Here is a 16,244-nt window from a genome sequence, read left to right as displayed (position 1 = left end):
ACACGTGTATGTGCTATGCATAGTTTGGGTGCAGTATGCAATATTCGCAACGAAGCGGGAGTCATTTTGATGACGTCATTCCGCGGAAGTAGATGGCCCGCGCCGCCGTCTCCCGGCAGTTTTGGAGACCCAATGCCATGCCCAACAACATACTAAAAGTTGGTAGCGGTTTCCGGCTCTGAACTATCTCTGCGACCGTTTCCCATAAGGCATGGCACTACTAATCGCATGCAGTTTGAGCATTATACATATTTACGATTTAGGTACGAGTAAAGCATTATGTGCGATTGCCAAGTCATTATATGTATTCAAAATTAAAGATATCTTATTGATACGGTTTAACACCCCCTGACACTGATTAAAATAACCGACGAGATAGGCATTTTAAGTAGGACATACCGAATCCATTTACTGATTCGTTAAATTGTCTCTATCACCTCTTCGCTACCACCTTATTAAGAAATGGTATAACTCGGTTAGATACGTATTACACGATAGATATGATAAGAAATGAGAAATTTTGATTTACAAAGTCGAAAATCCGTAATGTTATGAGTTACCTAACGTCATCACCAGATATTGAAACTTTTGTAGCAATTTCGGTACAGCATTTTTGCTGAAGTGATTACTTTAATTTCATTCAACTTCGCTGTACAGAAATTGCTGCTTAAAGCCAGCCTCACACAGTCCGATTGTCTCTCTGAATTCAAATACCTACTTAATTCCGATCGATCGGGTTGTCTTAGAAATGTCTGTCTCACCGCAAATAATATAGTAAGAGTATAAAACTTTTTACATTTTTTTTTTAATTTTCAACATGTGATTAGATCAGAAATTCAGACGCTTGATTTTCTACCAAGTCAAACATTTCGGAGCATTTTTGAACGATAATGGACTCCTATTTTATGTGATTTACTAAATTTAATGACAGAAAATACGGATTTCTAATAAATTGTAGCAAAAATAAAATAATAAGTAAAACAAGTTTTGTCATCTAGGTACACAATTTTATTGCTCAGTAAAATTGTGCAATATGTTTTAACTGTTTGGCTGTTGAGACCGATTACCTTAGTCTTAGAAGAAAATTTTACTTTTATGCTCTACCTAGAGCATAAAATGCGATTTTATGTCATCTACGCACGACATAAAGGTGCACTTTTTGAGCATGAGAAGTGAAAAGTTCGTTTTGTCCATCCATTCATCCTGGGCTCAACCTTATTTTATAAATTAAAACAAGTGCAACATTTTCGATCATTATTTTTGTATTTTGATAAGAAATAAAAAACATATTTATCGTTCTATACCTACTTAATAATTTATTAGTGCGTAAATAATAACACAATAGGCAACATTAATAATTTTAACAAAATACGGTGCCTAGATTGACAAAAGAAAAAGTTAAATGGGCAATTTCGTAACTTTTGAAAGATCTCGAGACATGTTCCAGGCGGCGACCGAGAAAATTGCCTCGAGACGGAAATCAATATTAAATTACTGCCAAATTATTGCGAGAAAGGGGAAAAAATCTTAAACCAAAATGTGACTTTTCAGGCAGTAAATTTGTAATTTTTTAGTTCAAACTCGAGACATGAAGGTGATCAAATAGTTGTGTAAAAAGTGTTGTTAACACGAGAACGACAATTTTTTTGTTTTCGTTTTTAGTAGTTATACTTATCTACTTACTAAATATTTTATTATTATATGTATTTTTATAAAAGTAAGTACTTTTGCTGCTACTATTTAGCGATTTTGCCGTCACGTCACAGGTGCGTGACGTAGTGATGTCAAGACATGTAAAAAAATCCAAAATTGTGTTGAAACCTACGTGAATCTTTGATCAACTTGTTAAAGTTCCGTTTTGGGAACTTCATCAGCCATGCTGGCGAGAACCAGGTTCTTGTCGGTGCCAGTTGGTTTCTTGGGCTCCAGGGCCGCCCTCATTTCCAGGGCGCGAGTGTCTGTCTCCAAAGACTGATTTTTGTCAGCCAAATCCATGGCAATTTTGATAGATGTTGCCTCGAGAGCGTTGTACGTAGCCCTAAAATTGAAGGTTACGGTTAGGTAGGTAAATATTAAATTGATATATACCTTTATCCAACCATCTGGTTTGATAAAAACTACCTAAGAACCATTGTTTGTGCACCATCGGCCACACCGTTAACTGTACATCAGTGGACCTTATACTTTTTGTAATAAGGTCCATCGATGTACAGTCAGGACGTGTTGCTGTATTACAAATCGTTTACAGAAAACCTCAATTAAATGGGTCAATTTGTTTTGGAGATAATCGTAAATATAGCGTACCCTAATAAAAATACACAAACACCCTTTCACCATAAACACATATTAAATTTTATCGTCTCCGTTTCGTCAGGAGTTTTTCAACGTGCTACAAAAGGTCCCGTGACTGGCACCTTAATGAGGGTTTCCGCGATCGAGATTTTCACTAGATGGCAGCACCGTGACGAGAGGTCTTTTTGACAGCTGCTGTCAAAATCCACCAATAAAAAACCGGGCAAGTGCGAGTCCGACTCGCGCACGAAGGGTTCCGTACCATAATGCAAAAAAAGGCAAAACAAAACGGTCACCCATCCAAGTACTGACCCCGCCCGACGTTGCTTAACTTCGGTCAAAAATCACGTTTGTTGTATGGGGGCCCCACTTAAATCTTTATTTTATTCTGTTTTTAGTATTTGTTGTTATAGCGGCAACAGAAATACATCATCTGTGAAAATTTCAACTGTCTATCACGGTTCGTGAGATACAGCCTGGTGACAGACAGACGGACGGACGGACGGACGGACGGACGGACAGCAGAGTCTTAGTAATAGGGTCCCGTTTTACCCTTTGGGTACGGAACCCTAAAAAAACATGGTTAAACATGATTGGTGGATTATGTTATGACAGCTAGACCTCCCGCCACGTTGCTGTCATCTAGTGAAAAACTCGATCATTAATTAACTGTATTTTTTAAAAATATACGTTTTTTTTGTCTGCCGTAGCCTTCTGACTGTAACTACGATAAAGTACTAAAAATGTACAGCGACTTCCGAGAGTGGCTGAACCTACCCTGCATGATAAGAATAATTTATTAGGCATCACATTAGAACCCCGCAAGCGAGAATAAAATTAGGCGCGTTGGTTCATAATTCATAATGCTGTTCGTGTAAATTGAAGCTTAATAGTTAAAAAAAAAAATTTTGTAAATACGGAATCTCACTGGTTCTAAAAATCTGTGAATAGGTATAATGTTTTATAAGAAACAAAAATGTGATTTATTTATATCTAAAACAAGTGTGGCTAAGTGGGGTAAGTACGAGTTAACTGGAATTCATACCGACCCCTGTGCGTGTTCATATATTGGCAATAAAAGTTAGTACATAGCCAGTGTAGCAAATGTACATATGTATTTGCAATAAACACACATAACCAAAGATTTTATCGACAACGATTGTTTGGATATTTTAATAATTTATCTTACATTTGAGGAAAACTGTTCATCGTGTATTAATAATGGTTTCAAGGGTAAACCCAAAAACCAATAAACGTCATTAATAGTTCCCAGTTTAGAAATGATAAAAACCGCAGTCCCTCCCCGTGGGACTTTACATTTCACAGCATAATCCTGTCAGCGATGTAGGTAACATGCTTTCCGCGAACCATTATTTTGTGCTCAAATCTAGTTATGGTTCATCCAATAGCCCTGGGCTTAGTTAATGCATGAAATCGATAGGTAACGATGTTCGAGCACGGCCAATAATGAGAAACGATGGTGCCTATCGAAGGCACATGGTTGTAGGTATTATTGGGAAAACGCTGGTATTACATTTAAAACATTTAACATTTTATTCTATTCAAGTCATTCCACTAGATCTTTTACTAAGCATTTCTGATTCTTCTTTACTTTGTTTACTTATTAAATACTACCAAAGAGTTATTAATAGTTGAAGATGGACAAAGTCGTCGGTACTTATCAGATATACCGGAGCGACCAAGGTGTTCACAAATACCTGAGCAAAGCCTCTTTTATCGAAATGATAAGAATAAGAATAAGAATAAGAATAAGATTTATTTCAAATAACCTTGTTGACAATATTTATATATCCTGTGGCCCCACACTAGGCTACGCCTGTGATGTGGCAGCCGGGTTTTCAATTTGTAAGGTTAAGAAGAAACTAATCTAATAAACTAATAATTAAGGAAATTTTGAAATTCAAAGAAAGAAAAAAGGAATGAAAAAGATGGTGCGTGTGTATGTGTGTGTGCGTGTGTGAGTGCAAGTGTGTGTAAGGCGTAAGGCTACAGAGATGGTTATCATGTGAGGGATTAGGTGATGACCTTCAACAGCGTCTCAGTTCGAATATAGTTAAGTTCTTTCAACCAGTTCTTGATTATGAATTTTGCTTCAAGAGGAGACTTTTCAGATATGTTGCATGCCTTTACTACTGAATTGTAAATATACGGATGCAGGAAGTTAGGAAAACGCCTCGCGAATGTGGTTTTTACGATGGGCGTAGGAATTCTAAAGACTCGATTACGGATTAGGGTTAAATATTCTTCAGAGTTTATAGTTTTTTGATGCATGTGAGTTGCAACTCGTAGGATCAATAATTGCCTGACACTAAGAACATCCGCGTCTTTATAAAGGGAAACAGTCGGAAACAACCCGGGTTTCCCGAGCATGACCTTGAGCACAAACCTTTGGGCCCTTTCGAGAGGCAGTAGTGCAGAGCTAGTGGAGCCACCCCATACACCAATGCAGTATGATAGGATGGATTCGCAAATCGAAGTGTAAACAAGCTTAAGTAACTCCTTCGTAGCAGAATTTCGTAGCAGCTTCATAATGAAAACAACCTTTCGGACTCTAGCAGACAACAATTCGATGTGCTTTTTGAAATTAAGATTTTCATCAAGCGTAATGCCCAGGTACTTTACGGTGGTACAATTACTAACCACATCGAAAACTCTACTCGAGTGAATAGCAGGGTCATCCTCTGTACTGCCACAAGAAAGCTTGAGATCTGGTCGCGAGCTGGGGGCAGAAGAGGCCGTTTTATGAAAACATAAGTATTTTGTTTTTGAAATATTAAGTGAAAGCAGGTTGTCAGCGAGCCACATGGCAATCACAGTCAAACCTGTCTCTGCTATCGCGAAGCAACGAGCCCAGGAGACATCGTGAAACAGCAGAGCAGTGTCGTCTGCGTAGCAGATAATTTCTGCCTGACTGACGGGTAGAGAGATTAAGTCATTGAGGTAGATCAGAAATAGAGTGGGTCCGAGGACGCTTCCCTGTGGCACACCGAAGGTTATCGGGGCTGAATCACTGACTAAAGTGCCGAGTCTTACACACTGCTTCCGGTTTGTAAGGTAGCTTTGGAACCAGTTCCATGCGATACCGCGAATGCCTAATAGTTCAAGCTTCCTTAGTAAAATCGGAATTGACACAGTGTCAAACGCCTTGGCAATATCTAGGAAGATTCCCACGCAGGATTCTCCTCTGTCAAGATAGGACGAGACAAGGTTAACCAGTAAAGTGGCGGCTTGTTCAGAAGATCTCTTTTTCCGAAAGCCATATTGTCTTTGAGAGAGTAGGTGTTCAGATTCAAGGAAGTTGATTAGTTGATTATTAATAATCTTTTCCAGCATTTTAGACAGACTGCTGAGAAGAGAAATTGGGCGATAATTCCCGGGGAGGCTCTTGTCACCTCCTTTATGAACGGGAACTACTGCAGCTACTTTCCAGCACTCCGGAAAAGTACCCGATGAAATGCTGAGGTTAAAAATATGTACAAGTGGTTTGACGATATAGTTTTTTAGGTTTTTTTAAAATACGTGTGTTTAGTTTATCAATACCGGACGCGCAATCAGGGTTTAAGGACATGATTAATTTTTCTACTTCAGTATCGTCGGTAGGATTTAAGAACATTGATCTAAGAGGGGAGTTTGCTAAGGCTACTTCAGTCGCAAGTGTGGCCTCACTCTTGTTTTTTTCAGAGAGTATAACATTTGCAAGGTTTTTGCCCACTGAGGAGAAGAATTCATTGGTGTGATTTAGGGAGTCAGAAAAATTTGGCTTGATGGTGGCTAGTTCATGGGGTGTTTGCCTATCCCGATTTAGGTGAGATATGTCTCTAATAATTCTCCAAAGTTTCCTCGGGTGTTTTTTATTATCCAAAAGTTGTTTCCGGTCATAATCATCCTTGGTTTTTCGTAAAATACTTATATAAAGATTTCTATATCTAGTATAAGTTATTTTGGCTATTTCATTATGGGGGTCTTTCCTGTGATTGATATGTAGTTTGTCCTTAACTCTAGAGCATTTAATCAAGCCTGGAGTCATCCAGGGTTTTATAATAAATTTTGAATTACTAATTGATCTGCATGAAGAATGTTTTGAAAGTAGGTTAGACAATATGGAGTAAAAGGCTTCTGCGGCTTCATTAGCTGATGTTTTACTAGTGACCGTGTGCCAGTTTTCTTCTTTAAGCGCCGCTCCGATGGCTTCAAAATCCTGGCTGATCACAGTTTTGGATGGCTTTGTAATATTAACCTTATTGGGGATTGAGATACCGATCATAATTAGATCATGGTCTGTAATGTCAGAGGCACAGACCACCGACGCAAAATTCCTCACTGACCTTACAAAGAAGTTATCCAAACAGCTATTATTCCTCGTAGGTTTATCAATTGCAGGCATAAACCCCAGACTAGCCAAAACACATAAATACTCGGATGCATGGGTGTCAGAACAGGGAGAGTTGATGTTAATGTTAATATCACCCGTAACTATAAAGCAGTTTTGATTTAGAGAGTAATTATTTATGAAAGAATCTAATGAGTGAATGAATGGGATAGGGTTTACAAAAGAGGGGGAACGGTATAAGCCCAGCAAAGAAAAACGTTCCGGAACATGTATAAAAAGACTGTCTGCATTCTGTATAACTGGTTCGGTGACTGTGGCATTTAAATTTTTCCTTACATAAGCGACTACTCCGCTAGCTTGATTGTGAGATCTTACAGTGCGGTATGAGGAGTAACCATCGAGCTGTCCTATAATCGAGCCCTCCTTCAGCCAGCATTCTGTTAGGACAACAACGTCAAAAACTATCTTTAGTCGGTTGAATGTTACAAGAAACTGATCAAAGTTGTGTTGAAGGCTTCTGATGTTAAGCGTAAGAACTTTGATAGAAAAATTAGGTTTTATGATATTCAAACAGTGCTCCGCAGATTCTACAACATGGCAGTTTACAGGGAATGAATTGTCAAGTTCATTTCCTATGTCTAGTCCGGCCATGGCTTAATAAAGCGGCGGTTAAGTGCGAGGTTGTTGTAGAATTGCGGCGGCGGATGCACTTGATATTTATAATTGTAGCCTATGATATTGGGTGTGTATATACTAATTGGTGTGTGAGTGTAGGTAAGTTGGTGTTGATGTAATTGTATATATTTTTTTAGTGTAAATAATGTGCACATTAAACATAAAATAAATAAGCATGGTCGAATAAGCGAGCAAATTGGGCTACTTTTTCCTAAGACAGCTCTAAAGTTTGAGAATTCGATGTAAACACACAGGCTTCTCTTCTGAATGATCTGAATTGTCAGCAGCCGTCGTCGCCAGCACAGCATTTCCGATACCAGAAGTAGCAATACGATCCAGGTCCAGAGGATTGCGGATGTGAATAGCAGCTGCACCGTCGTGCTTCCCGACGTACACCGACCCTGGATTTTACTCGCTGCTCCTTGTATTAATGTGGTGTAAAATTTGTGAAGTGTATATGAAGTGTATAAATATATAACATGATTAAGAGAATAACATATGAAAAATAACATTAGAAGTGAGTAATAGTAAATAAAATAGCGCAAAAATGTAGTAAGAAGGTTAAAGTCAGGGATATTCAGGCTGCATATTTTCAGCTTCTGACCAGGAGACATCCTGAGACTTCTCGGCAGCAGAGCTCGTGTAGATAAAGCGCATGTTTAGATATTTTTGAGCACCTTGGTCTGGCAGATATACCTATCTAATGTCTACTACAAAGCTCTTGGTCCTATAGTCTGGTTTCGACTATTCAGTATTCTATGCATGTTTGAGTGCACTGTGAGCTGTGAGCAAATGGTAGTTTGGATTAGCTAACTCATTCTATGACTTAGTCAAGATAAAAAAATTGGGAACGCGAAGTTTATATTTCTGACATCGCTTTTATTTTCTCAACCACGCACTTCGCTTCGCTAGGGACCATCGTCCACACTGTTAACTGTACATCGGTGGACCTTATGCCTTTTGTAATAAGGTGTGTTGCTTTTGTACCAGGGATGTTGCGGATGCAGATTTTTTCATTTCCGCGGATATTTAAAGGCTCACATCCGCGGATGCGGATGCGGATGTCAAATATAGGTACTTAAAAAACATCAAATATTAAATTTTTTGTCATTCTTACTAAAAAAACCGAAACGCTTAGTATTTGAACAAGAATATAGGTACGTTATAAATAATAAACAGTAACTTAGCCGACTTTTCTGGATCTAGACGATTTCGAGTATAGGTAATGACGAAAATACCTAGCACTTACGCCGCCGCTAAGACATTCCTGTACCGACTTGTTCGACATCCGCATCCTCATAAGCTCCGCATCGATTTTATGCTGATGCGAATGCAGATGCGGATGTTGAAAATAATCCAGAAGTTCCTTGGATGCGGATGCGAATATTCGCAACATCCCTGGTTTGTACTAGTCGGACTTAACTCTTAACTTACTTGCCACAGTCGAGTTTTTCCTGCAACTGCCTGATAGTTTCTCTTAGATTGCGCACTTCCTCCTTCAACCCGATATCGGCCTCGTCTGCAGCCAGCTCGGAGCCTGGTCGGTACCCTCGAGTCTCCAGGCGGGTCTCTGCCACTTTTAACGCGTTTACCTTGTCGGTAAATTGCTCCCCCATTACTTTTAGTTCTGTGGCCAGTTTGTCCATATTTTCTTCCATCTGGAAAGTGGACAAGCTTTTCTTTTTAGGGTTCCGTACCCAAAGGATAAAACGGGACTTATTATTACTAACCACTGTCCGTCTCATGAACAGTGATAGCTAGACAGTTAAAATTTTCACAGATGATGTATTAAACAGAAGTTGCCGCTATAACAACAAATAGGTACGTAAAAGTACGGAATCCTCGGTGGGCGAGTCCGACTCGCACTTGCCCGGTTTTTTTATTTATCCTCGCCGGCCACAAATACAGGTTCATTCTCATTTTGTACCAGTCCCCCGGCCAGGCGTATTGGCTGTTGTATTTTATTTCGAAGTTCGAAGGGTTCCGTACCATTACGCAAAAAAATCACGTTTGTAATGTTGTATGGGAGCCCTACTTAAACATTTATTTTATTCTGTTTTTAGTATTTTGTTCTTATAGCGGCAACAGAAATACATCAAACGGACAGCGGAGTCCTAGTTTTACCCTTTGGGTACGGAACCCTACAAATATATTATTACCTTTAGTTTCTGCCATTCTAATTCATTCCTAGCCCTTTGCGTATCATAGACACGCCTACGCATCATGTAATTAGTGGCGTCCTTTTGAGCTTGCAGGAGGTTCCTAGCGCGCCCTCTAGCTACAAAGAGGGACTCTCGGAGGCTTAGAGTTTCTTGAAGTTCATCTACTGCCATTTTTTTTGTGGCTTCGCATCGGTCTAGCCATTGTTCGCCGGTTATCATTCTGAAATATTTTTAGCGGGATCATGATCGTAATAAAGGTTTTAGTAGTACTTATTAGCTTGAATCCAAGATCCATTTAAATAATCTGTTCTGTTACAGCCAACCACTTAGCAAATAATTACAAAGTGAATCGGTTGACAATAATAGTTCATGTAAATCGTGTACTCGTACAAACCTATGCGACTTTTCCCAGAATTCTTTTACAAGTTACTTACTTAAATGATCAACGAGGAAGTTAAATGCAACCTTTTTTTCTGAATTCCTTTGAATTCTGTATTCTACTATACGGAATCCTACACTGAGCATGCCCCCCCCCCCCCCCATGTGCTTTGGCCGTGTTTTTTTTTTAATTAGGACTTTTTAATTTGTGGCCTATAACTACAGAACGTCGTGACTAGGTCGTAACTGTATTCATTTTGCATGCTGCATCTAGTCATAGTTATAGGTAATATTCAATATTTCTATGACTATTCAGGCAGGATATACTGTTCAAAAATTGTTGTTTTTATTACATCTTTATTGTAGTGTCCGACCGAAACATGTTTTTTTGCCGAAACCGAAACCGAAACCGAATGTTCGGCTTTGGCCCCAGTTTCGGCCGAAACCGAAACCGAAACCGAACCTTTTGTAGACTTGTGAAAACCGTTGAAAATATGTCACAAAACCGCTTTTTAGAGGAGAGGCCAATTCGTGGAAATTACCTTATTTACAATTTTCGTAGGACCGAATATAATTTCTAATAATTTGTTAGGCCAAGTGGTGAACATGTTAGACTATGTTATACATTTGTAATCTACTCACATAGCCCTTACATTTGGTACCCCACATGGTATGTTTAACAGAAAATAGTTTACAAATTTGTACTGCCGACTTTATGACGTCATAGAAACACATTCCACCACTTTATGAAACGACAACATGCATTTTGATAATCAGTAGACCATGCTGATTCCAACAATACCACTTATCGGTATTAAACCTTTTTAGTCCTACGAAAGTTGCTATTCTTCAACTTGGCCACTCCACGAGTTAATACACATTAAGACTGCGTCACCCGTCCAGTGACGCCTTGATTAGGGGAATTGTATTTTATACAATTAATAAATAATAAATCAATTAATTTATGTATGTATACATAAATCAGTATATTAATATTGTTGTCCTACTTGTTCCCCAACTTTTGATCTTTGTCAGATGTTTAGTTTCATAGTACGAAGTACCGATTCGTAAGTTTCGGCCCGGCCGAAAGGTTCGGCCGTTTTTTGGCCGAAACCGAAACTACAGCCGAAACATGATTTTTTGGCCGAAACTGGCCGAAACCGAAACCGAACCTTCGGTCGGACACTACTTTATTGTACCACATTCATGAAATAAATAAATGATAATGGAAACAAAAGACACCAACCTCTTTGGGGTTTTTAGAGAATCCGTCTTATACGTAATGTTGGCGCAATCTTTATCCAGACTGAGCATGTCCTTGTCAATTTGGAGGGCTTCGTTCTTATCGTTGAGGTCCAGCTGAAGCTTAAACTTTACGACCTCTAGTTTGTTAATTTTCTCCCAAGCTGACTGACACCGATCGATCAGCATCTTTTTATTGCTCTCTGTTACACACAGTTCCTGTGGAAGGTGATTCGTATAAGTGGTGATAGTAGATTACGGTTGATTATGATTGAAAGCGGTGGTGGCCGAGTGCATATGACAGCCGACTTTCAATCCGGAGGTCGCGGGTTCAAATCCTGGCTCGTACCAATGAGTTTTTCGGAACTTATGTACGATATAACATTTGATATTTACCAGTAGTTTTTGGCTGAAGGAAAACATCGTGAGATTCGTGAGGAAAGCTGCATCTGCCAAGAATTTCAAAGGTGTATGTGAAGTCCCCAATCCGCATTGGGCTAGCGTGGGGACTATAGCCTAAACCCTCTCGCGCATGAGAGGAGGCCTGTGCCCACAGTGGTACGTATATAGGCTGAAATTATTATCATTATTTATGATTGTAAAATTTCTACCGCTTGGGGCGAAGGAATTTTATATACCATTGACCGGGGTGACTTTCAAGTGCAAGGGCGACTTTAAAATACTAGTTTTTAAGCCATAATATACAGGTTGATTTCTGGGTCGTGATCCAGAACCACTTTTTCTGACTCTGTAAATTATCCACATTATCATATGGTAGTATTTGATTAAAAGATAATTACTTTAATTATTCTCATTTTTCAAGTAAATTAATGTTATACTAAGTTATTATGGTCACCCTATGACTTTTGACATACGCTGTATGGAAAGCGACAAGACGTCACATTGAGTAGGGTCACCAAATTGTATACAAAAATGTTTTTTCCTACTTGTCATCTGGAAAATAATCATCATTATTGTTGATAAACAATAATTAACAACATCATTAGGCTCCTCTTTGGATTCTGTATGATGTCTGGCTCTCTTGCTCCACGACCCCGAAATCAACCTGTATATTTATGCGAGATTTTTTACAGTAGGTGAATATGAATGTATAGTAATCTAACTAGTTACAGGAACATTTTCAGTAAATAATGAATAATGGTAATTCTATGGCCGTTTTAAATCTATCAAAGTAACCCCAAATTTTCCAAAGTCACCCCGGTCTACGGTACTTAATATGATGTTTACCATACATAAAGATAATTATGCGATTACGTGGTAAAGCAGTTGCTAAAAGATCAACCATATATGGTACATACCTTCTTTAATTCAGTATCAGCAAGATCATAAGTTAACTCCGTGCTTCTTCTGCCATCTCTGTTGGAAAGACATTCGGAACAAACTAAAAGAGGCAAGTTTAGCTGTTCCAACTCTCTTTCCGTAGATGCCTTTTCTTCCTTCAGCGCATTCATTTCTCTGTCTATACGATCTAGAAGTTCCTGGAGAGTTGATCGCCATTGTTCTATCTCGTATACCCTGGAAGGAGGAAATTATTTAGTACTAGCGTCTGTCTATGGCTTTTGGAGAATAAAACTAAAAAAGTATTTAATCCTAATCAACACGTATTTTAATACAAGTATTCTAAAATACATGAGGTAAAAAACCGACTTCTTTGACACCCCAGGTGACCTGAGGGCTGGCAGCTAACTCGGCCAGATAATAAGCCTGGCCATCCAAAAAGGAAACGCTGCCAGCCTCCTGGGCACCATAACAAACGAAGGTGACCTAGGGAGCATTTTTTACCTACTTATAAGTTAATTTAAGATTAGTTAAATTTTAGTTTTAATTTTAATGTTGTTTTTATTATCATTTTGTTTGTTATTGGTAAAGAAATTCCCAACTTCTAAAAGGATAAAATATAATATTTATCTCGTCTACTCCTGTCAGTATGTAGGTAGTGTAAGTTTGTTTAACCCTCGTGCCATGAAACACTCGCAACGCTCAAGATTCCACTTTACGAACCACTCGCTACGCTCGCTCAACTTGGGAATCTTTCGCTTGCTCGGTTATCAATATTAGAAATATTAAATAGTTATTTGTTTTACAAGTTGTTGTTTAACCGCTCGTGCTAATATTGATAGCCGAGCAAGCGAAAGATTCCAAAAATGGAATCTTGAGCGTTGCGAGGGTTTCAAAGTACGAGGGTTAAACAAAATTTGTCCCCGAGTGAAACACAAAATTTTTCACCACAACAACCCGAAGCAAATATTAAATGTAAAATATCAAACAAAATCAAATCCAAATGAATGTTATTAAATATTTATCATCCTAAATCATCATTTGAAAGTCAATTCTACCAGCAAACATGACAAAACAACTCAAAATTTGCATTTGATTACTTTGCCTCACATGTGAATAAAATGCAACTTTGCTATGAGTTTTTGAAGTGTAAAGTAAGCCTTTCCGAGCTGGTGTGGTGAAAACAATTTTGCCCCCTTCTAAATCAAATAATTATTGTTCGTCAAAGAGTGCATGTAATACTACTAGTACTACTATGTAGTAGGTAAATCCCACTAGTTTGGGATCCTAAAATTCGTTTTGACGATACGAGTAACAATCCTTTGGGAGTGGAAAGTACGAACAGCAATAAAAGCTTGTAGAAAAAATGGCAACTATTTTACGAGATTTGATAAATCGTTTTTGTGCAAAAGGAATGAAATATGTATATGATCTTTCATATCGAGCGCTCAATTGTTACAAATTCACCCCTAAATATCAAGTTCTGTCCCTTTTCATATTACTAACGTCGAACAAGAGGTATATAATGCCACACCATACTGAATTCTGCAAGCAAAATTCGACCGTAATATATTAAATTAATTCCTCTGACGTATAAAATTTCATTTTCGTTGATGAAACAACTCAGAGCATGGAAAGCCTGTGATATCCAAGCGGTTAACCCAACTTGAAGAGCGTCGTTTGAGAACGTAAGTTATGTAAATTGTCTACTGTAGGCTGTAGGTACCTAAGGGTATTCATACTTTAAAATAAAATACCAACTTGATATCAAACCTAGTACGCGTCCCACACTACACTCACTATAATTTAGTAGGAGCGAGACAGCAGGATTAATATCATGTAGGTACCATATTACTTACATTTGAATACGCCCCCAGGCTCGTTTACTTTATTTATAACACGCAAATAGAGACGAAAAGTTGTCTAGGATTATACACGACAACTTAGGGGGTCGTCCAGAAATCATGTGATCATTTTTGGCCTATTTTTGACCCGTCTCCCCCTTGGTGATATTTGGTGATTTTAACACAACCCCCTCCCTGACACAAGATCTTCTCTGACCCCCCCCTGCCCCATCGTGATCATTCGTGATATATTTCTTACCCCCACCCCCCTTCCAAACGATCACATGATTTCTGGACGACCCCTTGTATAAATAATAAATGAATATGAAACTAGATTCGATTAAATCAAATTGTTGTAACGGTTACCTGGCTCTAAGACGGTTGTTGTTATGGTAGCTGTCCCAATCAGTCTTGATCCTGGTCTCATTCCTAAGCTGGTGGGCGCTGTGACGAAAATCGAAAGCGTCTGCTCTCCGGGTATCTGCTGTCACCTACAGGGGGAAATGTTTCATAAATAGTACCTATATGTATACCACGCCAGCCGACTTGTTACCTGTTGTTTGAAATACTTGAACAAATTAGATTTTCCTCGAACAATGTTTTCAATTAATTATATCTACTCAATTTGGTTGAATAAACTTCACAATACCTCTGTCGATTTAGCGTCAAAGGTAAATAGATACACTCAATGTCGAGGGAGCTTTTCGATTCCTGTTTGCGAGGCAATTTCACTGACATAGCTAGGGACAAGGAAAACTTTTCTAATTTTGAAGCCGAAATCAGGACGACCTCAAAACGATTGGGACGGCGGGCCTATCGAGACAATGATTTATCATTTCACAAACATGCTCAAGGCTATATGAAGTTTCATGGCAAACGTTCAGGTTCTATATAGCGTTCGTAGTTAAATTTAGGTTATTGGTATTAGACAGAAAAGTGCCATAAACAGAAAAAGCGATATTCGGTTATAGTATAGGGTGGCTATAAAATAACTGCATTTCCGTTGCCAGGGAGGTTTTGGAATTATACTGAGCTACTTTTACTATGGGACCAACCCCGAAATCGCGAAAAAATAATTTGGTTGTTTCATACATTTTGGCTGGTCCATTTTTATGGGAGGGTAATTTTTTTTTTCGATTTTGGGGTTGGTCCTATATTTGTAAAAGTTGCTCAGTATTAATCCAAAACCCTCCCTGGCAACGGGAATGCAGTTATTTTATTGTCAGGGTCACAGAATAAATAATAGTACTCACTCTCTAACAAAACGCGTCTGTTACGATCAGCACAGATATGGCCGCTAGGTGACGACAGCGCCACGCGCGGCCTATGGCTTTCCCCAAAATTGGTGTGGAACGGATGTACTTTTAGCTACCTGTAGCAAAGCGACGAAATCGCGGAGTGAGCCACGCCTGCCAGGGTGTATAGAGTTTGTAAAAATTACCTAAAATATCATCTTTCTCGCGTTGTCCTACACTGTAACTACAATTTAAACAAAACAATATTGTATTTACCTTTAGCCCGTAGAGACGAGCATCCCAATCCGGCAAGCTTAAATGAGGTAATGGTTTTTCGAAGGTCACAACCGACTGCATTGTCCAATTATTATTTTAATTTACAAATAAGTAAGAATATAAAATAGATGTATTAAATACGCAAAAACATTCAGTCATAAATTTTTTGAAGTGTGGCAAGAGAGTAATTTTTCGAACACTTTTTTACGTATGGCCAGTGCAGTGTTATTGTGTAAAAAGTTTATCAGTACGTAGGGAACTGCGTTGCATAAGCATTGTATTTTAAACGATATAAATATTCCAGTTGATATTTAATAATGACTGTTACGAGATATACTCGTACCACAATTACGGTTGGCAGCACATGTCAGGTTGTCGCGCCAGGTTTCCGGATACGGTTGCCCAATTAGAGGGCAATAGAATAGAACCTGGCGTCTATCTCACATGTATCTCACTACGCTGACAATTGACACCTGACACTGACAATTTT

The 16,244-nt window shown here is 38.6% G+C and overlaps 1 protein-coding gene across 1 annotated transcript; it reads right to left on the bottom strand.

Annotated features, from left to right (window-relative positions):
- Window positions 1–1,714: 1,714 nt before the first annotated feature.
- LOC134675965 (tektin-B1-like) lies at window positions 1,715–15,898 on the bottom strand. The gene is made up of 7 exons (XM_063534293.1): window positions 15,755–15,898; window positions 14,610–14,734; window positions 12,420–12,636; window positions 11,105–11,319; window positions 9,478–9,700; window positions 8,753–8,976; window positions 1,715–2,038 (listed from the first exon to the last, which is right to left on the bottom strand). Exons 1-7 carry the CDS (start codon window positions 15,833–15,835, stop codon window positions 1,846–1,848), a joined length of 1,278 nt encoding a protein of 425 aa, XP_063390363.1. The 5' UTR covers window positions 15,836–15,898; the 3' UTR covers window positions 1,715–1,845.
- Window positions 15,899–16,244: the final 346 nt, after the last annotated feature.

The sequence above is a fragment of the Cydia fagiglandana genome, chromosome 2 (genome assembly GCF_963556715.1).
Source record: "Cydia fagiglandana chromosome 2, ilCydFagi1.1, whole genome shotgun sequence".
Lineage (NCBI taxonomy): Eukaryota > Metazoa > Arthropoda > Insecta > Lepidoptera > Tortricidae > Cydia > Cydia fagiglandana.
The sequence above is the reverse complement of the archived record's forward strand: the minus strand, read 5'-3'. Positions and strand labels throughout refer to the sequence as shown.

Excerpts from the sequence above, each read along its gene's own strand:
- LOC134675965 (XM_063534293.1), bottom strand. The coding sequence starts at position 15,835 with ATGCAGTCGGTTGTGACCTTCGAAAAACCATTACCTCATTTAAGCTTG. Across the intron at positions 11,320-12,419 it reads CTGATACTGAATTAAAGAAG|GAACTGTGTGTAACAGAGAG; the intron begins GTATGTACCATA and ends CACCTTCCACAG. Across the intron at positions 2,039-8,752 it reads GAAAAACTCGACTGTGGCAA|GGCTACGTACAACGCTCTCG; the intron begins GTAAGTTAAGAG and ends CTTCAATTTTAG.